Below are 25,576 nucleotides of genomic sequence, written 5' to 3' on the forward strand. Positions count from 1 at the left end.
GGGACTTGACTATTTTTAATGAAATACTTTCTCCTGATTGCAGTAAGACCTTACTGAAGACTCCAGTGATACATACTGTTTACCACAGCCTGGGGAAATTTGACCTTTTAGTTTCTAGAATTTGTACATGCAATTGGCTGGGGCAACCCAGTCAGATGGATGATAATAATACTAAGACTAAGACTAATACTAATAATAAAAATAATAAATAAATAAAGGCAGTGGCCTGGTAGTACTATGAATCAGCATTATGGGAACAAACTGTGGAGATCCTTGGCCTTATGTGTTCCTCCCCCCACCTCACTTGATGGACACAGGGAGAAGATTGAAAACTTCTCTCTTTTGGTTTCTGAGTAAACTAGAGATTCAATGTATGACCAAACTCGGAATCTGACTTATTCCAAGCATGGTCAGTTTAAACAAACCATGGTCAAACTGTGGTTTTGAATCCTGATTTGCTAGCTAACACAGTTAGAATAAACCAAAGCCAAGCCATCATTTCCCAGAAAAGACATTTTCCTAAGAGAATTTCTGAGAACATTCTTGTTGGCCACTATTCCCTCTGCTTCCCCAGATGCCCCAGAATGATGCTAGGTTTGTGGCATTATGGGGGAATGTAAAATGGTGGCCAGGCTGCTGTTTCTACTTGAAAGCTTAACAGAGAAACTATTTCAAACAAGGAAGGAGAATTAGCCACTGCTAATGCTGAGCTTCACCCCTGCTGAGCTGTTGAAGAATTTCTCCTTCCGCTGGAGATGTTTGGTGAAGTGGTCCACCCAATTTCTCTACACACAAATAGCATGGAGAATTTCAGGGAGGCATTTTTGTGCACAGCTCTAAAACAAACCACAGTTTCCTCAGTTCAGTCATACAACAGGAAACTGGTTTTTGCAAAATGAAAAGTGGAAGCTTTCAATCTTCCCTCATTCTTATGCACAAAGAAACAGGGAGAGTATGAGCCTGAGACTCGCCACAGCTTGTTCTCATAATACTAAACCGCAGTTTAGTTATATTTCTTCAAGGCTGCTCTGGAATCTCAGTTCTTATTATTGTTTCTTAATGAGTCTTGTTGAAGTCATCATAACCCACAGTTCTAACACTTCAACCCTCTGTACTTACTTGGACATTTCCTTCTCATCTCATCAGAAATTCCCCTTCAAGTAAATGTGTTCTGGGCCACAGCCAAAGAATTTTCTGCACAGTTGAGTGCATCTGATGCTGAGAGGTCAGCAGATACCCAGATCACCTGCATCAATTAAGCTCCTGGAGCCAAGCAGCTTCTTAGATCTCATCCTTGCAGTTAAAAATATATATATCGATCTGCTAGCGTTTACTCTTCAGGAATAGTGCCCCTCAGGAATCCCTTGTACAAGTGTGCAATCTCTTGTCAAAGTGCCAGAGGTGAAAATGCCATAATCCCAACACTTCCATTTTTTTGGTTGTCTACAAGGTCTTTAAGGTCTGTGAGGTCTTTAAAAAGTCTGCTGGGCTTATTCATATAGAGCAGGGGTGGGGAATCTCTGGCCAGTCTTGTCCTGCAACACTTTGCTCCCCAAACCACACGCACCCACCCATCAGCTGATGTCACTGGTGACTTGCGTGGCTTGTGCAGTTTCTCAGTTTGTGTGTGGGACTTAAGAATGATCTTTTCCCTTTCCCTGCCACTATGGGCAGCCCTGCGGCTATTGCAGCACTCAGTATCTTCACTGGTCATTCTGATGTTGCAATATTGTACTTAGATGCAATGCTAAACGATTCTCTGCTCCACTCCCTTCCTCTTGCACAACTGCGAGGAGGAAATCTGAAGCACCCGTTTCCATTTTCAACTAATTTCAGTTTGTCATTTTGTCTGAAGCAGGCTAGGCTCTTAATATAATAATATTTTTTTATTTATACCCTGCCCATCTGGCTGGGCTTCCCTAGCCACTCTGGGCGGCTTCCAACAAAGATTAAAAATACATTAAAACATCAGTCATTAAAAACTTCCCTAAACAGGGCTGCCTTCAGATGTCTTCTAAACGTCAGATACAGTGGATCCTCCGGATACGAACTTAATTCGTTCTGCGGATCCGTTCGCACCCCGAAAAATATGTAAATAGAGGCACACTTCAGCACATTCATGCAGCACGATTGAGTGTTAATGCACATGCGCCCGTGGCGAAACCCAGAAGTATATACTTCTGGGTTTGCCATGGCCGAAACCCGAAGATTCCGTATCCAGAGGGATATGTAAGTAGAGGTATGACTGTAGTTGTTTATCTCTTTGACATCTGATGGGAGGGCACTCCACAGGGTGGGCGCTACCATTGAGAAGGCCCTCTGCCTGGTTCCCTGTAACCTTACTTCTCGCAGTGTGGGAACCGCCAGAAGGCCCTCGGACCTGGACCTCAGTGTCTGGGCAATATGTGGGATTTTTGGAAAATGCTGAAGGGGGCAGGGGGAATAGAATAATTCACTATGGAAACAATTCTGATGTCTTAGAGAGCGATCTAATTTACCACATTTTACTTGTGCTTAGTAAACACAGCTAACTTTGAAACTGCCAAGTTTGCCTAATATTTGAACCCATTCATTGTCACTAATGAACTTATGAAATGGGAAATTTTCTGCAGAAAAATAAAACACTGGAGTAAAAAAAATCAAGGAAGTCCCATTTTAGAAAAAATTCTGCCTCGCATCCCAAGGCCTAACCATGCTATGCTTTACATGGGAGAGATGGGGGTGGATTTTCCTTACTGTGGATGTTGTTTATTGAAATACAGCAGAGAGGCTACCAAGTGCTTGGGAGTGACAGTATCGATGAGTGGGCCATTCTTCCTAATTACCTTGTCCCTGTTTGCTGCGCAGGTGGAAAATACACCTTTAGTGATTCCTCCATGGGGCAAACGGCAGCTATTTGTGTACACGTGCCATTTTGATTGAGAAGAATGGTATGACAGGACTGGGTAAAACCCCTCCCCCGCCATTGCTCCAAAGAAATAGGCAAGTCCCTCACTCCTCAGTGGCTGTATTTTCGTTTTTTAAAAAACCCATTGCGGATAATCACAGTCATTGATCTCCCACTTAGTGTGGTTTGGCCCTCATTCACGTTCTTACTAGATATGTTGTAGAATTCAGGTCCTGCGTTTTGCATCCAATAGCCTCTGCAGCGTGTTGTGCTTCCTCGCCTCCCTCTTCAATCCTCCCTCTGCTGGTGGCTGTTATTAGCATAACCTTATTGCTAACCAAGATTGAGAAAGCAGTTCCTTCCAGTTGAAGGGGGTATATTATCCTCTCTGTGCATGGCTGCTTACTCGTCCAAATACGACAAGATGAGCACATTCCCTGGGAGGGTGCCAATTTCCTTAGTATCCCGAAGCTCGGTGTAGTAACAGCAACGGCAATAGAGCTCGTTCCAGGAGAGGAAATTCTCAAATGGCAGGTCTGCTTCCTACCTGGCGAGCCTTTTAGCAGCAAACCGGTTGGCTCCTAATTAGATTTTCTCCTTTCTGGTGGTTTTTCATTAACCCCTTCCTTTGGGGGAATCCATGCAGGGCAGATTCGCAATTATCTGCATTTAAGAGGAAGCTGTGCAGCGGCAAAAAGAATATTAATAGTGAGAATCGTTTCTTCCCCTCCCTTTACTGGCTTGGTTATGGTTGTTGATAGATCAACAACGAAAGGATGTGCTTTCCTTTCACAGTGACTTCAGTTTCAAGCAAGCAATCCTACCTTACGTTGTGGAGGTTTGACATTCAGAGCGGTGCTGTACCCGTCTAGGATTATCTAAGATAATCACACAAAATATCAGGACAGCTTAATTTGGCCTTCCCCAGCCTTGGGTCTCCAGATGATCTTGGACTACAACTGCTGATATCTGTGAAAATCGGCCTTGCTGGCTGGGGTTGACGGGAGTTGTAGTCCAGCAATATTTGGGGACCCACATTTGGAGGAATGCTGATATAAACTGATTTTTGGTTGTTTGGCTATTGCTCTGGGTTTCACGTACTCTCCCCTTCTTCTGTTTCAGGATGAGTCCCACTTTCTGAAGAATGGGAAAACTGCTCGATGCCGGGCTGCGATGCCTCTTCTGAAGGTGAGCATACCAGGGTTTTCAAAACTGGGCATTTGACTTTTAGGTGCTGTGTATTCAAGATGCCTGGTATACAGGCAAGAGCCAAAATAATTTTGCTAGGCTGATACCAGTGCTGTAGTGACAAGTTGGGAGCCATACGAAATCCCAATATGAGGGACATAATTAAATTCTGTGCTTTTTCACCTACCTATGATGCAGATTGGGCAATTTTGGTTTATCAGTTAAACTCTACAGCAGAATGCAGGAAATAAGTTCAGAAATCCTAAGTGTAATACAAGATTGAGTATTTAAATACAGAACAAATGCATAATCATTCCAAAGTATCTGAGATTTTGAGTATTTTAGGATTATATAAATGAATTCCAGGTCACAGAGTAGGCTTCAAAGTAATATTTCCAAGTGAAGCTGCCCTGAGAAATAACGATCTGTCTTTTATTTGCTATAAATTTTGATATGTCAGTAACCACCAATTAAATTGATTTATCCCAAAGCTGATAGAGTCTTCCATAAGTATTTCACACAGACATCATAAATCTGTTTTTCTGGTATGCAACCTGAAAATCCTTAAAGTGGCTTGGATGAAGGATATAGAATCAATAATGGATTAATAAGGAGCCTTTAAGTTTCATATTTATTCTGAAATTCTGTTGAAGAACAGGTCTGAATATAATACTTTTGAGAAAAAATAGGCATAATTATAATATTAAAAGCTTAATCTTTGATATCACTTAGGCACTGATTGCTTCTGAAGATAAAGTAGCATTTCTTAATATCCATTTTTTTGCTTCCTTATAAAAATTTCTGAGGAAATCGCTTTAAGGCAGTGATGTATGGAATCTTCAAGTAGGCCCATGTATAAAACATGGAGCTGAAGTTTGAAACTCCATGAGTTTTCAGAAGTAATTATTCATAGTAATGTACCTTGCGTCTCTACTGAGGAACCCTAACTTCTGCACAAAACGCTGTTGTTGCTCTGCAACCAGGTGTTGAGGGTTGTGTAGGGGCACTTTTTGAACCTATAAAAATGGATCAAGAAGTTTAATTTGCAAGATATTTAGATTAGCATGATTTTCCAACTGAACCCTTAACATCAGGTGTGCATTGGAACTGGCAGAATCTGGCACTGTCCTTTTTTATTATTATTTTAAAAAATGGAAATATGAATGCTGTTGGAAATATGAATCAGAATGAGCATGAATATGAAATATGGAAATATAAATCAGTTTGCTTTTGAGGAATGAATACAGTTGTAAAAAGTATTCTAGTTCTTAATGTCTTCCAGAATTCTTTCTTTCTCTGCTTAAGAGTTTTTGAAAGCTCTGTTTTCCTAAAGGGTGGGTGTAGGAGCTCTGCTACTATCTATATGTCAAAACACTGCCATTTTCAAATTGTTCCCTTTTGGGTGTAATTTGAATGTCCCAGGTGTGATGGATATACTTTGGGTTGTTTGCATCCGTGATATCTAGTTAGATCCTAACCTTATTCCAAAGTTGCAGCGGGCATGAGTTATAATACTGTTTTATGGCAGAAATGAAATTTCCCCAAACGTGCAGATGCTGTCTCCCTTCCAGTCCCATTTCATTCTCTCCCAAGAAGCAAACTTCTGCATTGAAATTACCATCAGATATTTCCATTTCGTGTCAGGCAGGGCAACACACACTTTAAATGTTAAACAGCTGACAAGGGCAGAATAAGAAGGAATCGGGAGGATGGTCACAATTGTATATCCAGCACAATGAGCATTGAAATAGTCGCCATAATGCAAAGCATGCCAGGCAGCGTGCTGTAGGCCACATGCTGTGAACATCATTAAAAATCCAGTAAATCACTGTAGGAGAATAAGACACTTTTGCATATTGAATCATTTTTATTTTCTGGCATTTCCCCATCCTTCCTCCTGCTCTTTGAAGCCTTTTGATACCCAGTGCAGGGATCTGGCTATTGTATCATTGGCTCTGCATTTGAATATGCCTATGATTCTTGAATTTCTCTTTGGGGAAATGTCTTCTTGGTGTCACCTTTTATCATACAGAGAACATTCTCATTACAGGAATTGTGCTGCTGATGCTCATGGCACCCCATAGCAGTTGGCCGGGTGGGACTGTACCGCTTACCTGGCTTCCAGATGTCAGGAACATGGCCAGTCACTGGGAGGGAGGGAGGGAGGGGGTGAGGTGGTGGGAGGCTGCCTTGGGGTGGGCAGAGCCAATCCAAAACTCTGGCTGGTGTGTACACATTGCACCAGCCTTGTGTAAACCCTACTCAAATCCAGAGTGGAGTCCCTAAGATGGTTGGATCGTACAATGTACGCCTCCTTCCGGCGACTCCTGCAGCCAAGTTGATTGCTCTGATTTCCTTTGAACCACATCAGTGAGGCCAAGAGGGGAGTCCAGCTGAGGATCCATAGACACTACCCAGGCTTGCACCCAGGGGAGGTCACGCAGTGGTTTTACTTCACCCCAGGGGCACACTTCATTGTCTCTTGAGAAAGATGGCTATCAACCACCACCACCACCACCACCACTTATGAGTGTCATCTAACAAAGCAAAATGGGAATGATTGTGTTACTTCTAATTACAATACAGTGGTACCTCAGGTTACAAACGCTTCAGGTTACAGACTCCGCTAACCCAGAAATATTACCTCGGGTTAAGAACTTTGCTCCAGGATGAGAACAGAAATTGTGTTCCGGCGGCGCGGCAGCAGCGAGAGGCCCCACTACCTAACTGGAGCTTCGGGTTAAGAACAGTTTCAGGTTAAGAACAGACGTCCGGAACGAATTAAGTACTTAACCCGAGGTACCACTGTACAGATGAGAACAAGAAATCACGAATTCGTTAATTCGTTCCGGAGGTCCATTCTTACCCTGAAACGGTTCTTAACCTGAGGTACCACTTTAGCTAATGGGCCTCCTGCTGCTGCTGCACTGCCACCACACAATATCTGTTCTCATCTTGAAGCAGAGTTCTTAACCCGAGATACTATTTCTGGGTTAGTGGAGTCTGTAACCTGAAGTGTCTGTAACCTGAAGCATCTGTAACCCGAGGTACCACTGTACATGTTGGCATTTATACCGTGTTTTCTTTGAGAGCTCCAAGTATGTTCTCTTCAGTGGGCTTCACAACAACTCTTTCAGAAAACCCATTATTGTTATCTCTACATTGCAGATATGGGAGCTGAGGCCGAGAGCGACATGCCTAAGACCACCTAGTTAGTTGCCAGCAGAGGCAAGAGTCGAACAGGGGACTTCTTGGGTCAGGCCAAGACATTTTGCTCCTTGAGGCGGAACAGCATATTTAACACCCATCACCACTATCACCAAATCAAGGTGTATGGTACCAAAGGCCAGCCAAGTTATTTTGGCCCCTGGAAGCCTCATAAGCACCTCTCCCTGGCAGGAAAAAACACACAATCATAACACACTGTTGCTCTTTCATGTCACTCAAAATCTGCCGTCTGAGGAAGCCATGTCAGTCTACCTAGCGGTGGGGTCTGCTAACCCACTGTGCTGTGTTAGCTCTGTTAGTTAGGGCCATGTTTACCTTTTTGGATGTCCTCGAATCTCTATGTGTGATAGCAGCCACGTAATTAACCTTTTGCAACATTTATATCCCCAGGCTGCCAAACGAGTCATCTTGTTGTCCGGAACCCCTGCCATGTCCCGCCCTGCAGAGCTTTATACGCAGATTGCAGCTGTCAGACCATCCTTCTTCTCTCAGTTCCATGCCTTCGGGCTCCGCTACTGTGATGCTAAGCAGGTAACGTGAGTCTCTATCCCTGGCAAAGCAGAAGCCAGGAAATTATTATTTGGGAATAATAATAACCTTCCATTCCGTGAAGCGTTTTGTGCACTGCCATTCCCTTTGCAATCTCTCAGTGAAGTCTTGCTGTGAAAGGGCAGATTTCCGTAGTGACAATTGGCCATAGCTCCATGGTTACTGTAAGATTTTCTGCTAATTCTCAAGCATCTCCAGTTAAAAGGCTCCTAGCCAAGTGTTAGAGCTGGGATCGACTTTTACCTGAGGCCTTGGATAGCTTCTGCCAAGTCTAGTTGTTCACCAACTAGATTGTTCACCAACTAAGAAAGCCTGACTGAACTTGACCTCTGTGATTACCAATTAACTCATTAAATTGATCAGTGTCCAATGTTGTCATCAATCATATTGATAACTGGCCCCATATTTTGAGGTGTAATATTGACAAGGAAAAAAATATGGAATTGGACATTACTATGAATCCATTAGTTCTATATTCCTAAATAGAAAAAGGATTCAGTCTCCAATATGCTTTTTGATTAATGAGTTTTAAGCTACCAAAAATATGAGCGTGATTAAATACTATTCTTTTTTTCTTTATATTTACCACTAAATCAGATGTTCCAATGTGGTATGAAACAGAAGGTATAATTCTTCTAATTATGATTATGATGTTTGCAAATATCAACAAGCTGTAACATCTCAGGGGATAATGCTTGCTTTTGCAGTGCATTCGTGATTGTATCATGTCTGCTTCTTTGCCTGCATTTATATCTTCATTAAAATTCCCTCCAGTTGCTATTTCACTTTCCCCTAAACAGAGTAGATCTTCAATTAGTTGATAAGAAACACTCATCTGACGACTGAGTGCTACATAAATATTCACTGATATTAAACTCATCTGTCCAAGCTTCCTTTTATCATAATATATTGACCTTCTTTGTCTTTCCTGCTCTGAATAACTTCACACAAACACACTCCTTTCACTTTTGTACACGCGCCACGCCCCGTCCTAATAGGTAATATCCATTTTGCTCAAATATAGACCCATTGAAATAAATGGGCAATGTTAAGTTATTTCTAATGTTTCTCCTTGATGTGCATTTCCTGCACATACATAATATCACCTTGCCATTTTTTTCAGAAATTGTGGTACTTTTCTTGTTTTTAACGGGAGGCAAAAGGTTAACGGGCAAATACATACATACATACATACATACATACTTGATTATTGTTCTGGCCAAAGGCCATGACAAACCCCAGTTCTTTCAGACTTAGTATTTTACTTTCGGCCTTAATTTTCTTTCATACATATATATATATATATATATATATATATATATATATATATATATTTCTTTACATTTATAACGCTCTCTTATAATGGAAAGACGTTGATTCTCTCTTCTTTATGGCATTCCTAATGTCTGAGCTATATGTGGTTATCACTATTCCTTCTTTACTGTTTTTTTCTTCTAACTTTTTCTTCATTCCTTTCTGTTGTGAATTCCCCTGTTTTAGGCCATCCTTCAAGGATTCTGTGGGCCCTCAACCCTTCTTGCACCACCAACTCTTCCCACAAACACCCTCCCCCTGCTGTTTCCCCCATTACCAGGCTTTCTCCAGCCCAGCTGATAGTGGTGCAGGATGGGAAGAGGAACTGGTGGGCAAGAGAAGGGTTAAAGTTCTTTTCCTACCTGCTCCCCTCCCCCTTTGCCAATGTTCCTTTCCCTGTTGTCTTTGTGATGTGTAATTCTTCCCCGAGTTGCTCAAAAATATGATTAAACATTGCTCTGGGATCCATAAGGATAGAAATTGCCATAATAAAAGTAGGATATAGTCTTAATATAAATTGTATTGTCTGGGTTAAACAACAACAAGAAAATCTCAAACCTGAACACCTCAGTTTAAAAAAACAAGACCCCGAAAAATACTCCATTTTAAACGGAATTGATTTAGCTTCACGGCAGAAGACCACAAATCTCTGGCAGATGCAATAAGCAAAGATGGAATTAGTTTATTGGTTTACGATCCACAACTCCTTGGCACTTCTTGCTCATAAAAAAGTGCAACAAATGAAACGTCACCTGTTTTTATTTATGAGCCAAATTTTATAGTTGCCATCGAGCCATTTTTCAAAGCAGGTGATGTGAATAGTGAGCATTAAAAGACAGAAAAGTGCACGTAGGTTGTCACAGATGCTCAGCCAGGAAAAGTTCAAGAGCTTTGCTGAAACATGTGACCAAGTAATTTCTTCCACTGAGAATGGCCTGGGTCAAAAAAGCAGCTTCTTAACTTTGCTGTTTGATATCCTAGGAATCCAGGGCATGCATGTTTTTAGCGGATGTAGTTTTACAAGGCTGTTGAACGTTGTCAATATGATGATTATGCTTTGAGGCTCTCTTTAATTGCCAACAGGGTTCTGAATAAGCGGAAGGAGTGCAGATAATGAATGTGCTGCTAGCTGCAGAGTTTTATTTTCGGAAGATCTCCACTTTCATTTAACTACCACGCTCTTGTGGGATTCAAATATATATTTGAAAGTGCATGGGCCATGCCTGCTGAAACCTCAAAAGCCAGAAAGGGGAGTGGACTAGTGGCTGGGGAAGGGCTTCAGTGCCCCGCCAAGCAGAGACTCATCTGTTCTTGATTGCCAAGTTGATCATCCCTCAGTTGCTATGCCGAGAAGACTGTAAACACACTTTAGAGTTCCGTTGCAACACTAGAAAGAAAGGGGGTTGATACAATTTTCATGATTCAGAGCTCCTTAGAAAAATAATTTATAAAATGCTCATGGATCATGGATTGGATGCACCTTAGTAGTCTTCACTGAAAAGTGGTGCAAAACACTTGTGCTGATTGCTCTTATTCAGGCTTCCTCAACCTTGGTCCTCCTGATGTTTTGAGACTACAATTCCCATCATCCCTGACCACTGGTCCTGCTAGCTAGGGTTCATGGGAATTGTAGGCCTGAGGGCTGAGGAAGCCTGCTCTTATTTATTACCGGCATACCCAAAAAACAGACTTCAGATGTGTGCTCCTAAATGTCTTGCACTGACATGCCCATGATTTGCCTTACTCCTCCAATCAGACATCCTCTGGCAATATCTTCAACCCAGATACCTTCCTCTGCTCTGCTTCTGCTGAAACCTACGTTGTTGGTTTCAGCCATAGTAGATAATTGAGACTAACGTAATAAAATAAATAAACATTTTAAAAAGGCATTTCAGTGGATGGGGAACATTAAAAAAATGCAGAAAACAACGTAATCATTTACATAACTTTTGTGGACTAAGACAACCAAAAATAGTGAACACTTCTCATTCGCTTGTGTGATTTCTGCTCCTGACCTCAGATGAACATACAAATTACAGCACAGTTACAGCTGGAAAGGATGACACGGATTAAAATCGTTGGGGAATTCTCTTTGCATATTGGTTGTTGCACTAAAGCTCAGCCTAGAACTCCATTTGGTTTTTGGATCACTAGAAAACTTTTCCAAATGTTTTTTAGCACTTGTGTAAGCTCAAACCTCCCTATTAGTATTATTTTAAAAATTCAAGTTCTGTTCTGTATCAGAATCCCAGTGCATAGATGCGCAGTATACTCACAGCTCTTGCATGAGTGATGATGCTACTGATGATGTTTTAAAGGTTTTGCTTCCTCTTGTGTGTCTATTCCACTCAGCGGCCTTGGGGGTGGGATTATTCTGGTTCATCCAACCTTGGTGAACTGAAGCTTCTGCTGGAAGAATCCGTCATGATCCGTCGCCTGAAGTCTGACGTGCTCTCTCAGCTCCCTGCAAAGCAGCGCAGAATGGTGGTGGTAGCTCCAGAAGGCATTAACGCAAGGACAAAGGCTGAGCTGGCAGTGGCTGCAAAAGAAATGGCCAAGGGCTATAAGAGTGTGAGTCTGAAATATTGTTGGGCGAGAACATGGCTGCATTCCATCACAATGACGAACGGTTGCTTGAAAATCTAAATATACAGTGTGCTGTTTACATCTGAACCCTGTGCCAGTTTACAAACCTGGGTTTCCAAAGGGTTGCAAAGTCATAATATCAAACCACAGTTTGTGCTCTGGTTTGCCATTCTACAAACTCTTGACAAAGCACAGTTATGGTTGTTGCTGTGCTCTGTCTCTAGAGGTTGCTGAACCATGGAGATGGGAGAGAGCAACAAATTTCTGAAGCTGCATGCTGAAGAGAGGAAACAAAAACAGACAATTGGCTGTAAACTGGCTGTACATTTGAAAGCTCAAACCATGTTACTGGTTCTTAACTGTGGTTAGTACAAACCATGGCATGCTGTGATGTCTGAACTGAGTCTCTGTCTGCATAGTTTGAGATACGATAGACAGGAGAAGGGTAGCTCTGTCTCCACTGCTAAGCTCTTGGTCCAGGCAGTTGGCAGGGAGCAACTTTGTAACCTGTGTTGTTGACTCTGCATGTCCTCAGGAGAGAGGGAAAAGTGCCAACCTAGTGTTTGCAGGGGTAACTTCCATCAAGACTTAGCAGGGACAGATGGCAGCTACCTCATGATAAAACCTGCATATCCCTCAGTAAAGTTCTTCAGCAATGGCAACAAAAGTCAGAAGCCTGTAGGTTAGGTCCATTGCAGGTTAGGTCCATTTCACACATTATTGAAAGGGGAATCTGTCTTTGTCATTATGTGCATGCTTATCAGAGAGCTGGACATCCTCATAACTCTGATGACAGTACCTGTATGAAATACATATGTTGTATTCACACAGGACATTTTAAGAGTTGCACTTCGTGGCCCAAGTCTGCCTTGTACATTAGGCCTGTGCTAGATTTAGGATAAAAAGTTTAATGAAATAACAACACATTGAACTAGAGGGGGAATTCTCCTTCCTACTTCTGCTAGAGCCGATTAAAGGTCCTTGCACCTCTTTTGGTTTCCATAGGGTGTTTATTTCTTACTTCACCTTTAATAATTGCACCTTTAATAATTCCACAGCAGAACAAATTATCCAGGTTTGGCAAAGCAAACAAAACATATGCGGGGGCAATGGAGGTTTATACTTGTATAAATATATTTTTAAAATTCAAGCATGTCATCTTTTAGAATTGTGGCTGCAGAAATCTGCCACATGTGAGTCCCACTAGTCATTGAGCTGCTAGCTACAACCTTCTGGACCTAACTGACGGCTTTTTCAAATATCTGTTTGCAGAAACAAGAACAGAAGGAAGCTCTCTTTCTCTTCTACAACAGGACTGCTGAAGCCAAAATTCACTGTATCATGTAAGTTGCTGTTTCACAGTATCACACAAACCTACCTGACTAGGTGATTCTTGCTACAGTGGAAAGGAAACTGCAAGACAAGACCGGCCACGAAATCAAGCTTGGGAAAAATGTTAATTAAAACATTTAAGCATTGTAGCAGTGGTCTTGGTATTGAACCAGCCTGGCAAATATTTTACATAAATGTTATCGTTAAAGTTACCCATTGTGCAGAAGGCTGAGATAAGATTTTCTGGTTCTGCTAAAAATAAGCAAAATGAGTCCTAATTGCTTTCATTTCAAATGTATTAAGCCTATTTTGTACAAGGTGACGTGCGGATAGATCTTCAGTAGAAAACAACTGATCATATTTTGACGCAGAGATTTTGACATAATATATTTGTTGCAGTTGGGAAAAGTCCTGAGCTTTATAGTCTTCAAAAATGGTCCGTAGTTTCAACTACATGTGAGAAACAGGTCCTTGGAACTGGGACTTGGCTGAATTGCCAGTTCTCTGAATAAAATAAAAGTTGAGGACCACTGATCTAGGACCATACACTGATTGCTTCTGGAACAACAATCATATGTGTATCTTCTGAGCCTTCTACCCCCCCACTTCTCGTTCACTGTAGAGAATATATCTTTGATTTATTGGAAAGTGGAAGAGAAAAGTTTCTGGTATTCGCTCATCACAAACTCATTCTGGACACAATCAGTGAGAAACTGGAGAAAAAGGTAAATTGATCTACATTTATTACTACTCCTTTTCCAGGACTTGGAGATCCTGGTAAACTCTTGTATCATTGGCACAATACAAAGCTGCCTGGAACCTATTCACAATGGTGTATAAAAACCCATTGCGTACATTTTCTTACTGCCATCTTGTCTAGTGTTTTCCAGAATTCACAAAATACAAACCTGGCCACTGGGATTAATAACCTTGAAGTAAACCAGTCAACATCAGGAGGGATTAAATGTGTTAAAGATAATCTTCCGGCTGTCAGTTCTCATATTTCAAATCAATAGCATGTCATGAACTAAAGCTTTAAAAAAACCCCGACTTGTTAAAATGAAGCAGGCATAAAAAGTTGACCTGTATAAAGTTTAAACAGTATGAAGAGTATAAATAATTACATGTAAAACTGACTAACTAGCATTCCTCCCTGCCAACTGATTAGCCATCTGGCATAATTTCTGTAGCAAAATTCCCTCCCCTGACTTGGAGCTTTGTTTCTGACATGCCAGTGAGCTTCAGAGAAGTCCCACTGGCTCTGGGGGCTTCCAAGTCTCAGAGCTAGGCCAGAGAGCAGCTCCTACCTGCTCCATAAGTTGTGCTGAGGAGACGCTAATCAAATTGAAAGGTGTGGTCATCACTGGCGACCTGGCAGTGACATTTGTGGCACCCCTGTCCCTCATAAATACCACAGCTCACAGGCCTTCCCTGTACTGCATGTTCTAGCCTTCGTTGGAAGGGAAAGCATTTGGTTCGAGAAAGATAATAACCTTCCTCATCCGTGGCATCTGTATTTAGCCAAGATTTAATGCAGCTCTCCCAGATTCAAGTTCACCTCGATGTCCCTGGTATCAATGGCCTTCATATGTCAGGGCTGCCTTAAATATGTGCTAAGGCAATTTAAAATAGGTTTTCCTAGATAATGTTCTCGCTCTTCAAAGGTATCAGAAATTGTTTATTATAGTACTGGGCTGAGTGTCAGGATGAGAACCTTGTTACCTGTTCCAAGCAGTGGGGAGAAGGGTCAGAGAGAATGAAGGGCCAGATGGCATGAGGGAGCGTTTGGGAGTAAATTAGCTAACCAGCCAACAACTCCTGTTTATTGGGATTGGCTGCCAGGTATAAGATAACTGATGGCCAGCAAGCCTGGACAAATACCTAGCAACTCTAACCTGCTTGGAGCAAAGGCAGGTCAAAAATATAACAAATGTAAGTTAAATCATCTACTTCGCAGCTTGACTAGTGAAGGAGTGGATCCCAGTGCTCCGTTTGGCATGGCTCCAGTTTTCAACCAAGTGAGGAGAGAGGAGCAAGCCCTGATGATAAGTGACCCCTTGTTTCCTCACCTTCCCTTTCAGCATATTGGGTACATTCGCATTGACGGCTCCACACCCTCAGCTGAGCGCCAGTCCCTCTGCCAAGAGTTCCAGTTCTCTGACAAGCACTCTGTGGCTGTCCTCTCCTTAACGGCAGCTAACATGGGGCTCACCTTATCGTCCGCTGATTTGGTTGTGTTTGCAGAGCTGTTCTGGAACCCTGGGGTAAGACAGCTTGGATACTGCCTGGGGGTGCTCCTCCTGAAAAGATGCTGTTCAGAGTTCAAGATAAAACCATAAGAGGCTGTTTGTGAGGAAACTGGATTGTGTACTTTATGTGTTAAAGCACAATGACTTGGTAGCTATGGTTGTTAGACGGAACCTATAAAAATGAGTATCTGTCTGGTGGTGATACCTGTTTTGCGTATAGTATTTAATGCTACTGCTGATCACTTAGCTCCCACTACAAATAAACATTGCTGATAGCCTGCTTGATTTGGCTCTGTTGAACCAAAACAAACTCTTGCGGCCTAATGACTACAAAACTGTTCAGTCAACTCTCCCTCCTGCTCCATTTCAGGTGTTTGCGTGGCTAAGGTTTCCCTTTAACAATTACACCTATTTATCATTTGTCAAGGGACGCGGGTGGCACTGTGGGTAAAAGCCTCAGCGCCTAGGGCTTGCCGATCGAAAGGTTGGCGGTTCGAATCCCCGTGGCGGGGTGCGCTCCCGTTGTTCGGTCCCAGCGCCTGCCAACCTAGCAGTTCAAAAGCACTCCCGGGTGCAAGTAGATAAATAGGGACCGCTTACTAGCGGGAAGGTAAACGGCGTTTCCGTGTGCGGCTCTGGCTCGCCAGAGCGGCGATGTCACCCTGGCCACGTGACCCGGAAGTGTCTCCGGACAGCGCTGGCCCCCGGCCTCTTGAGTGAGATGGGCGCACAACCCTAGAGTCTGTCAAGACTGGCCCGTACGGGCAGGGGTACCTTTACCTTTACCTTTATCATTTGTCAAGTCCTCTACAATCTTTACTGAGCAACACCTAGTTAAAAAACGATGACATGGATGCAGCTAAGCTCCAGTTAACTGGATTTAGTCATGACTAACCTTTTTGGGATTTTGCCGATTGGGTTACACCAAGCACTCTCACTTTGTTTGTACGACAGACTTCATCTGAACTCTCACCTTCCTCTGCTCTCCCTTCAGTGACCCCCCCCCCCCATCTCCCAATCTTCTCCTAAGGGTTGGGGGATCCTCAGGAGCAGGAGGGAGAGCAGAAGAAGTCCTTTTTGTATGTGTGTAACTCTGTGGGCGCTACTGTATGCAAGCCATTGTCCTTAAAGTCACAACTCATATGAGGTACACCACTCTTGCCCTTCTTCTGAAGATGGGTAACTGGGGGTGAGAGAGAGAGAGTGGCTTTCCCTTAGTCACTTGTGCATCTAGGGAAGAGGTTGAGCTTTAATTTGGGATTCCATTTTTACAGTCCAGCAGCCCCATCCCCAATTTTCTCCTCTCAAAATGAAGTTGGCAAGAATGCAGTAGAAGGCCTTTGCTCTAATAACCACATACTGAAATACACTGCAGTGCTTAGGTTAATGTCATGATCTGTACATTGTAAGTGCTCCATTGTCTCCCAAGACAGATGGGTGCCAGCAACTTTGGTATCGTAACTGTAGTTTGGAATAAACTTTATACACTTTCAAACAGCACCTCTTTTGTGCTGTTTTAATGGAACATCCTGACTCATTTCATGGAGGATTAGGTTTGCAGTGGTTACTGGCCATGAGTGTTAGTGCACTCTTATCTAGGCATCTAGTTGACTACTGTGGGAACAGAATCCCATATGGGAATCTGGCCTGATTCTGCCGGGCTCTTCATTTGTTCTTACCATTGTGAAAATAGAAGTACACAAAGTGACAAGCTAGCCTATTTTGAGTCACCTTGTGAATGTTAGCTCCCTCTTGGATCCTCAATGTTTCCTTTTTGTAAAACGCTTTCTTTTCCGTCGTTCGTTCTTTACATTTTAATAATTCTTGTCAGCAAGGAGAGGGCCATCTGCTCAGTGCCAAGCATAATGATTCATTGGTTTATTGTTAGGGGTTGTAGCAGCAGTAATTGCTCTCCTCTCTCTCTCTCTTTTTGTTTTCTAATTTGCATATTTGGTTTTTAAATGCAGGTTTTGATCCAAGCAGAAGATCGGGCGCACCGAATTGGGCAAACAAATTCTGTGGATGTTCACTACTTGGTAGCAAAAGGCACAGCTGATGATTACTTGTGGTAGGAAGCTGGTTGTGCATGAGACTCTTATTCTCGGGGTCATGGGTAGGGCTGGACAATACCTGGTTTTCAACATTGCAAAATATCACCAGCTAAACATTGCAATATACTGATATATCACAGTGCCCGAAATAAGGAATGGAACTATTTAGAGGCATTGACCGGCTTCACGGTTTTCCCCACATTGTGATTTTTGTATAGTTCAAAACCACCCACCCACCATGATTTGTAATATATTGTCAGGTCAAAAATGAGGAAACTGATATCATGATATGGAGCTCAAAGTCATTGTGGATGACAGATCTATATATCACCCAGCCCTTGAGTTGGTTGAGTTGGGCAAAAGATTCCCGCATTGCTGGAGGTTGGACTAGGTGACCCTCATGGTCACTTCCAACTCTACAATTCGATGATTCTGTTGGTCCTCCCCATCTCCCCCTTCCATGCTGTGGTTTATAACTTTGATCGTGAGAGGATGAAGGTCACCCAATTAGAACCCTTTGATTGCACTTGGGGTCCATGAGTAGTGAGCAGCCAAATGTTACGTCAGCACTGCTCAATGACTTTCCCCACAACCTGAGCATACTAGACTATTACAAAAGCACCTGGAGTCTGGAAGCGCTTTGCTCTTGCAATCAGAATCAGTTTTGGAAAATCAGTATCTTTCCTGTTTATCACAAGTGTCATTCAAGTGCATGATGACTGGTACTTGATTGCTCCTTGGTTTTCAGCATTTTGCAAGGGTTTAAGTGAAGAAATGCAAGCCACCTCAGGTTATTGCTCACTCTGAGCTTGCAGTGCGCTCAAGAGGGGGTTTTTGGGGTGAAGGATCTGAAGACCAGAGCCAAGTAGTCGGGTTGGGTCTACTCATGCTTAGCTGGCATCTTCCTTCTGTAACTTCTGTTACACCTCTCCAGCAGTCCGCATTCATGACTGAGAAGAAAAGTAGGATGAAGCCAGGAACGCCTATAGGCTTGGGAGGATTGTGTTACAAAGTGGAGGTGGGAAAATGGCCCACCGGCAGCAAGACAAGGCACATCATCAGATGTTTTGTACTCCCTGGAGCCCTGAATATCAGCTTTGCAAATAATTATACCCTTCCCTCAGAAGAAACTAGGAGATGACATATCGCCCACACATGAAAGAAAGCTAATGACAGTCATTTCCCCATTTCACTTGTAAATTTCTGTCCACAAAACGGTTAGTGCGAGAGTGGAAGAAAATGTGCTGTTTGCCAGGGTGGGGGTTGTTCCCCTGTCTCTTTCCACGAGGCTCCGTGAGAACACTTGGCTAGCGGAAAGTTTGTGTTGTCGTATGAAGTGTTGCCTTCCGTTGAAAAGAAGCGACGTTCTTTTTTATTATTATTATCTTGAGGCTGATTTGCAGGACCGTATTTATTGCATAGCAATTGCAGCTGTCACAGATGAGCTGCTGTCTTATGTGAACATGGCGCTCGCCAGTGGGAGTGAGCGGCGGCAAACTTGCCGTATAGCAGGGCTCACTTGGGCTGATGGTGGCAGCTGGGTTTTTGATGGGCATCCCCTTAACCACAGTGATAATAAGCACTGGATTACTGTAATGAGCTCTACATGGGGCTGCGTTTGAAAAGTGCTCAGAAATTTCATGTGGCTGGTTGACTGGGGCTGGTTATAGGAAGGTTATAGCGAGAGTGTGTCCATGGACAGAAAAAGAAGGACCCCTTGCTCTGTGCAGAATGTTTAAATATTTTCATAACACTTTTACTTAAAAACTAATTATTTTCTTTTTAATTAGTTGCACATTTTTCGTGTTTGTTTTGCTCCTTGTTGAATAGGCTGCAATCCTGTACAGTCAATGGGACTTACTCTTACACTTATAAGCTTGCACTGTTAATTGCTAGTCTCCCAACTTGGGGTCTTCTATCCACAGCAGGCCTTATGTTCTTCCCTTTCTGGGTCCCTTAGCTGTAAAATCTGTCCATCTTCCTTTCATTTACATCTTTGCACCATCTGGGTTTCACTGACTTTCATTTCTCCCGTATAGTCTGTTGCCTATCTTATGTGTTAACTTTTCACCCCCAGTCTCAGAAATTTTCACGGCTTTAGACTATAATAATTTAAAACTACCCACTGCCTTTTTGTTGTTGTTGTTCTAAGCATGTATTCATGTTTCTCTTCTCTGTTTCCAGTTCTCAGCCTGTGCATGTTCAAAAATTCAGACATACACACAGCGTATTTTCAGATAATGTTGTTCTTTCTTTCTGTCTCTAATCAGAAAACTTCTCAGGTTGCATTATCATACCACACCCTGATTTTCATGAAATTAGAGTTTCGGGAGCTGACTAAGTAGAACACAGACTTTGCTTGTATTCCTTACAAGAGGAGTAAATAATCCAGGACCCTCCATTGTTGGACTACAATTCCCATGATCCCTCACTATTGGCCATGCTAGCTGGGACTGATGGAAGCTGGAGTCCAGCAACATCTGGAGGGTCCAGAGGTTCCTGATTCCTGCCTTACAGCCACTCTCTCCCCTTCAGATTGTTCACTGGGGTGGAGCTGAGTGTAAGTGAAGCTTAGTCACCTGGCACTGATGGTCATCTGAAGACTTTGGCTGTGTATGCAGACCTCAACAGTTTCCCCAGTGTTGGCTTTCTAAATGGTGTGGGGGTTCATTCATTTTCAAAACAACATTTCCCTGCAGGATTCTCCCCCACCCCTCTCAGCAGGGATCCAGACTTGCCCTCTTGCTAAGCCCATGTTGGCAGCCAGCTTGTCTACACATGGGAATTAGTTTTTAACTTTAGGGATATGCGCAGCTGTAGTAATATACCAAACTGCTATTTTTCCAGAGCTCTTGGTATTTTCTATAGGTGCAAGTTCACAATCCTCCTAGCCTAGAAGGGGAGATGTGTCTATATAGCGATGTTTTGAAACCACAGAGGCAGAGGATGGACTTTGCTGGGCAGCACAAATGCTTGTCTCTATTGTTCCTGAGATCCCTGTTACTCCTTGGTGTTTCCCACATTCCTACACTTCCAAGCAAAATATCCCAAATTCATTGTGAAGGAATTGGTATTTTGGGGGGATGGGGGGGGGGCGTGGAATTTAAAATGCAGACCTTTGACATCTTCACATAGAAATCTGAGAAGACAGTATATAGGGAACTAGTGTGCAGCAAAGTAATGGGAAAAAATCCTCATCTGTGATGTCCTCTGCTTACTGGCTGAGTAGTTCAAGGCTTATAGTTAGTTTAGTGCTTTCACTAAGAAAGATGCTTGCTGGACTCTTCTTTGTAATTGTAATGCCTGTATTCCCCACTAGGCCAATGATTCAAGAGAAGATCAGAGTCTTAGGAGAAGCTGGCCTGTCTGAAGCCAAGTTCTCTGAGACAGCCGAAGCTACAGATTACTTCTTCTACAAGGTAACTTTTAACATTAAACTAAGTTCCTGGAGGCGCTTAGTTTCTCTCCAAGGTGCATGGTCTTTTGTGCAATAAAGCTGGGGTAGGAAACATGAGTCCCTCCAGGTGGTGTTGGATTACAATTCCCATCATTCCTATTATCGATGCTGGCAGGTGCTGATAGGTGTTGTAGTCCAACAGCATCTGGAGGGCCACAGATTCCCCACCCCTGCAATAAAAGAATAAAAAAGCAATTATTCAGGCATCTCCAAGCATGACTTATCATGTTCTGATTCCTTCTGTGGACAGCGATCATGCTTGAATCAAAGGCACCTATTGGATGGTGTCACTCACTGCAATGACTTTGATGGAGAAGCTTCATCCTTTGCTCTTGAGAGATCCTCCTCCTATTTCAGCGTGTCCCATTTCTCTTTACCACTCAAATAGCAGGGAGAGGAAGGAAGGCTGATGGTCCAGTCTGCATCTTATTAACTCAGGAAACGCCTCCATCTCTCCTCTATTGACTGTTTGTTGACTAGCAGAGCTCTTTTGCCTGCTTGCCAGTGATGTCCCTCTTTAATTTCCTAGCAGGACCAAAATCAGGAGACCATCTTAAACCTTTTCCAGAGGACCTTCTCGGAGGATGCAGATGATATGGATGAAGCCCTGCTTGTGGAAATGGTTGATGCATGTGAAGGTTCTGGACCACAGACTCCATCAAGTGAAACGGAATCAAGTCTGTGCAAGAAACGGCGTGTTGATGAATATTTTTGCAGACAGTAAACTCAGAAAATGTTGCGCTTTTTTTGTTAACTAAGATTGTATTTAAAGGAGGGCAAAAAAGAATAATCAGTGAAAATTGCTTTGATTGTTAAAATAAATATCTATTTTTAAGATGGGTTAGCCTGTTTGCTGATTTGAACAGCTTTAGCTGCCTTCTTTTTATTGCTTCTCTAGCTGGGAAATCAAGAATCTGTGGCTCTACCCCGACTCCAATAAAATCTGCAGTGATACAGATGAGTTTTACTACTTGAATCTTTGCTGCAGCTCTGCGTTTAATACCTCTCCACAGGATTTCTTGAGAGATGGAATACTCCTCCTCATGCAGCAAATAAATCCTATTTGGCGAGTTTAGAGGCTTTCAACAATTCTATTCTCGTGGGACAGATTTAAATAATTAAGCAAGAAACTGCTAGAAAGAACTGTGGGATGCCTATTTTGAGGGCAGGCCTGTAAAATTCTATGAGAAAGGGAACACTTCTGGTTACATTTTCTAAAATAAATATTTGTTTGTTTGCACAGTGGTATTGAAAAAGAAGGCATGCTTTAATTGTTTGTTTTCCTTGAATCCGTTACAATAAACTAGAACCAGATATAAGACTTGTTAGAGGTTCAGGGTGAGAAGGTCGGTGGTTCGAATCCATGTAACAGGGTAAGCTCCTGTTGCTCTGTTCCAGCTTCTGCCAACCTAGCAATTCGAAAGCACACCAGTGCAAGTAGATAAATAGGTACTGCTGTGGAGGGAAGGTAAACAGCTTTTCTGTGTGCTCTGGCTTCCGTCAGTATTCCGTTGCACCAGAAGTGGTTTAGTCATGCTGGCCACACCTCAGAAAGCTGTTTGTGGACAAATGCCAGCTCCCTCGGTCTGAAAGTGGGATGAGTGCCGCAACCCCAGTCACCTTTGACTGGACTTAACCGTCCAGGGGTCCTTTACCTTTACCTAAGGATGAGAAACCCATGGTCTTCCAGGAGTTGCTGGACTGCAGCTCCCATAATCCATGACCATTGGCTATGCTGGTTGGGGCTGATGGGAGCTGGAGTCCAACAACATCTGGAGTCCAGGAACATCTGGAGGGCCACAGGTTTTCCACCCTTGTCATAGATGGTGGGTAATTCCTTGTGGGGGGAAGAGACTTGGCAACCTTCAGATTCTATTCCAGGTAGGCAACAGGAAACCTGTAGAGCATACTTTGCTCTTCCACCCATCCTCTGTCCTTTAGCATCTTTGCTTTTACTCAAGCCCAGCAAGCCTTTTCTTACAAGCACCAAAGCACAAGTCCAGGCCACATCTATATAGGGGATGGGATTTGCTCACGCTTGGGTAAGGATGAAGCTTCTGCACTGACCAATTTGAATAGTGAGCCTATGTTGATTCCGTCCTTCCTGCATAACTTGGTTTAGAAAATAGGAATCTGCCTTATACAGAATCCAAGCACTGGTCTGCTTGGTGTATTGTCTACAACTGACTTGGCAGCAGCTAGGGTTTTGGCAGTTGTCTTTTCTTGCCCCACCTGGAGGTGGTGGGAATTGAACAGGAGACCTTTTTGCATGCAATTTATGTACCCTTCCACCAAGCTACCCTTGTTTACCATTCACTGAACTGAGTCAGCTACAGAATCAGGTTGTCTACACAGGCAGGACTCAGTGGATCTATATTCAAGGGTTTTCTTTGTTTCCTCCAGGTGATTTCACTTTGATTGAAAGAAACAAAATTATAAAACATTTTGAAATTAACCTTTATTGTGTTTGTTGTTTAGTCGTTCAGTCGTGTCCGACTCTTCGTGACCCCATGGACCAGAGCACGCCAGGCACTCCTGTCTTCCACTGCCTCCCGCAGTTTGGTCAGACTCATGTTTGTAGCTTCGAGAACACTGTCTAACCATCTCGTCCTCTGTCGTCCCCTTCTCCTTGTGCCCTCCATCTTTCCCAACATCAGGGTCTTTTCCAGGGAGTCTTCTCTTCTCATGAGGTGGCCAAAGTATTGGAGCCTCAGCTTCAGGATCTGTCCTTCCAGTGAGCACTCAGGGCTGATTTCCTTAAGAATGGATGCGTTTGATCTTCTTGCAGTCCATGGGACTCTCAAGAGTCTCCTCCAGCACCATAATTCAAAAGCGTCAATTCTTCGGCGATCAGCCTTCTTTATGGTCCAGCTCTCACTTCCATAAATCACTACAGGGAAAACCATAGCTTTTACTATACGGACCTTTGTTGGCAAGGTGATGTCTCTACTTTTTAAAATGCTGTCTAGGTTTGTCATTGCTTTCCTCCCAAGAAGCAGGTGTCTCTTAATTTCGTGGCTGCTGTCACCATCTGCAGTGATCATGGAGCCCAAGAAAGTAAAATCTCTCACTGCCTCCATTTCTTCCCCTTCTATTTGCCAGGAGGTGATGGGACCAGTGGCCATGATCTTCGTTTTTTTGATGTTGAGCTTCAGACCATATTTTGCGCTCTCCTCTTTCACCCTCAATAAAAGGCTCTTTAATTCCTCCTCACTTTCTGCCATCAAGGTTGTGTCATCTGCATATCTGAGGTTGTTGATATTTCTTAGAGCAATCTTAATTCCGGCTAGGGATTCATCCAGCACAGCCTTTCGCATGATGAATTCTGCATATAAGTTAAATAAGCAGGGAGACAAAATACAGCCTTGTCGTACTCCTTTCCCAATTTTGAACTGATTGGTTCAAAATTGGGAACCTTTATTGTATATGACTTTAATTCAAAACCTCATTCTCCCATAGAAGTAGTCCCATTTGCAGCTAATTTTCCAAGGCCCTTCTCTTTGTCCTCACCCCACCATCTGGTGTAGCTGTGGAGACAGGACCTTTTTGGTAATGGTGCTTGAATTGGGAAATTGCCTTCAATGGGAGAGTTCCTTGGCCCTTTCATTTATGCTTTTGGGTTAAGATTTGGGATTATAGCAGCTAATTAATAGTGAAACTGGCATAAAAGTGGAATTACACTCCATACAACCGGCTCTGGTTAGTATGATTGGAGCTGCATTTTGTGCCAGCTGACATTTCTGGATATTCTTTGGAGGCAGCTCAATACAGCAGCCCAGTCTGGCTGTAACAAATCTGTGTGTGCATCACAACTGCATTTTCCTGCCAAAGCTGCCCAAAGGCATTCCTTTATACTAATGCTAGACTGCCCTGTGGATCCTTTAAGGCAGTCGTCTTCAGGAGCTACTTTTAACCCAAGCCTGCATATGGGCACCCATTTTTTTTTAACCACCCTTTTTTTTAACCACATACAGTGGTACCTCGGGTTACATACGTTTCAGGTTACAGACTCCACTAACCCAGAAATATTACCTCGGGTTAAGAACTTTGCCTCAGGATGGGAACAGAAATCATGCAGCAGCGGCGCAGCAGCAGCAGGAGGCCCCAATAGCTGAAGTGGTGTTTCAGGTAAGAACAGACCTCCAGAACGAATTAAGTTCTTAACCCAAGGTACCACTGTATTTCTGTAGTAATGCTGTTGTGACCCGCCTTGCATCAGGCCATTACCTAGTGGTAAGTTCCGGGCCTGTACAGGGGCGAGGGCACCCTGGGTACGCTTGCCCTGGAGCTTGGAGGGTTAAGCGGACTGGAGGCCCCCCACCAGGGACCAGCTGCTTTTTTGTTTTTAGTTTGTAACTTTATTCTAACAAGACTCACGCCCAGACCCTCAGACAAGCTCTGCACGGACCAGGTAGCTCCTGACCCACCAGTTCAGGACTGATGCTGCCATGCATGCACACGTATTAAAAATGAATATAGCACATTGCATTTTCATATTATTTAGTCATTGCCTTTTGACTCTGACCCTCCCCTAGTACACTGACTTATTTTCTATTATGCTTGGGTCACAATGCAAGATTAGTAGCCAAAGGGAGTTACTGTAAGTAAGTCCTTTAGAGTTGTCGCTTCTTCTAAGGCGGCTGCTACTCTCTATTCGAGGCAACAACTGAAAAGCTAAAGCGACGAGGAAGGCTTGACCATAGAGTCGAGGTACCTCCTGGCGCGCAGACAATCC

At 43.1% G+C, this 25,576-nt stretch overlaps 1 protein-coding gene across 8 annotated transcripts in view; it reads left to right on the forward strand.

Moving 5' to 3' along the window:
• The window catches only part of SMARCAL1 (SNF2 related chromatin remodeling annealing helicase 1), a 39,475-nt gene extending 17,797 nt beyond the window's left edge, over window positions 1-21,678 (forward strand). For 6 of the 8 annotated variants that reach the window (XM_083430436.1, XM_083430439.1, XM_083430438.1 and 3 more), the window contains 9 exons: window positions 4,010-4,075; window positions 7,694-7,834; window positions 11,519-11,737; window positions 13,025-13,095; window positions 13,707-13,809; window positions 15,166-15,348; window positions 17,301-17,401; window positions 20,704-20,803; window positions 21,371-21,678. In XM_083430436.1, coding sequence (XP_083286562.1) covers window positions 4,010-4,075; window positions 7,694-7,834; window positions 11,519-11,737; window positions 13,025-13,095; window positions 13,707-13,809; window positions 15,166-15,348; window positions 17,301-17,401; window positions 20,704-20,803; window positions 21,371-21,565 — 1,179 coding nt within the window. In that variant the 3' untranslated portion in view covers window positions 21,566-21,678. The remainder of the gene's footprint in view (window positions 1-4,009; window positions 4,076-7,693; window positions 7,835-11,518; window positions 11,738-13,024; window positions 13,096-13,706; window positions 13,810-15,165; window positions 15,349-17,300; window positions 17,402-20,703; window positions 20,804-21,370) is intronic. The other 2 variants (XM_083430442.1, XM_083430443.1) reach the window with 1 other exon arrangement.
• The last annotated feature ends 3,898 nt before the right edge of the window (window positions 21,679-25,576 follow it).

This window comes from Podarcis tiliguerta, assembly GCF_965153285.1.
Source record: "Podarcis tiliguerta genome assembly, chromosome: 1".
In the NCBI taxonomy this organism is placed as follows: Eukaryota; Metazoa; Chordata; class Lepidosauria; order Squamata; family Lacertidae; genus Podarcis; species Podarcis tiliguerta.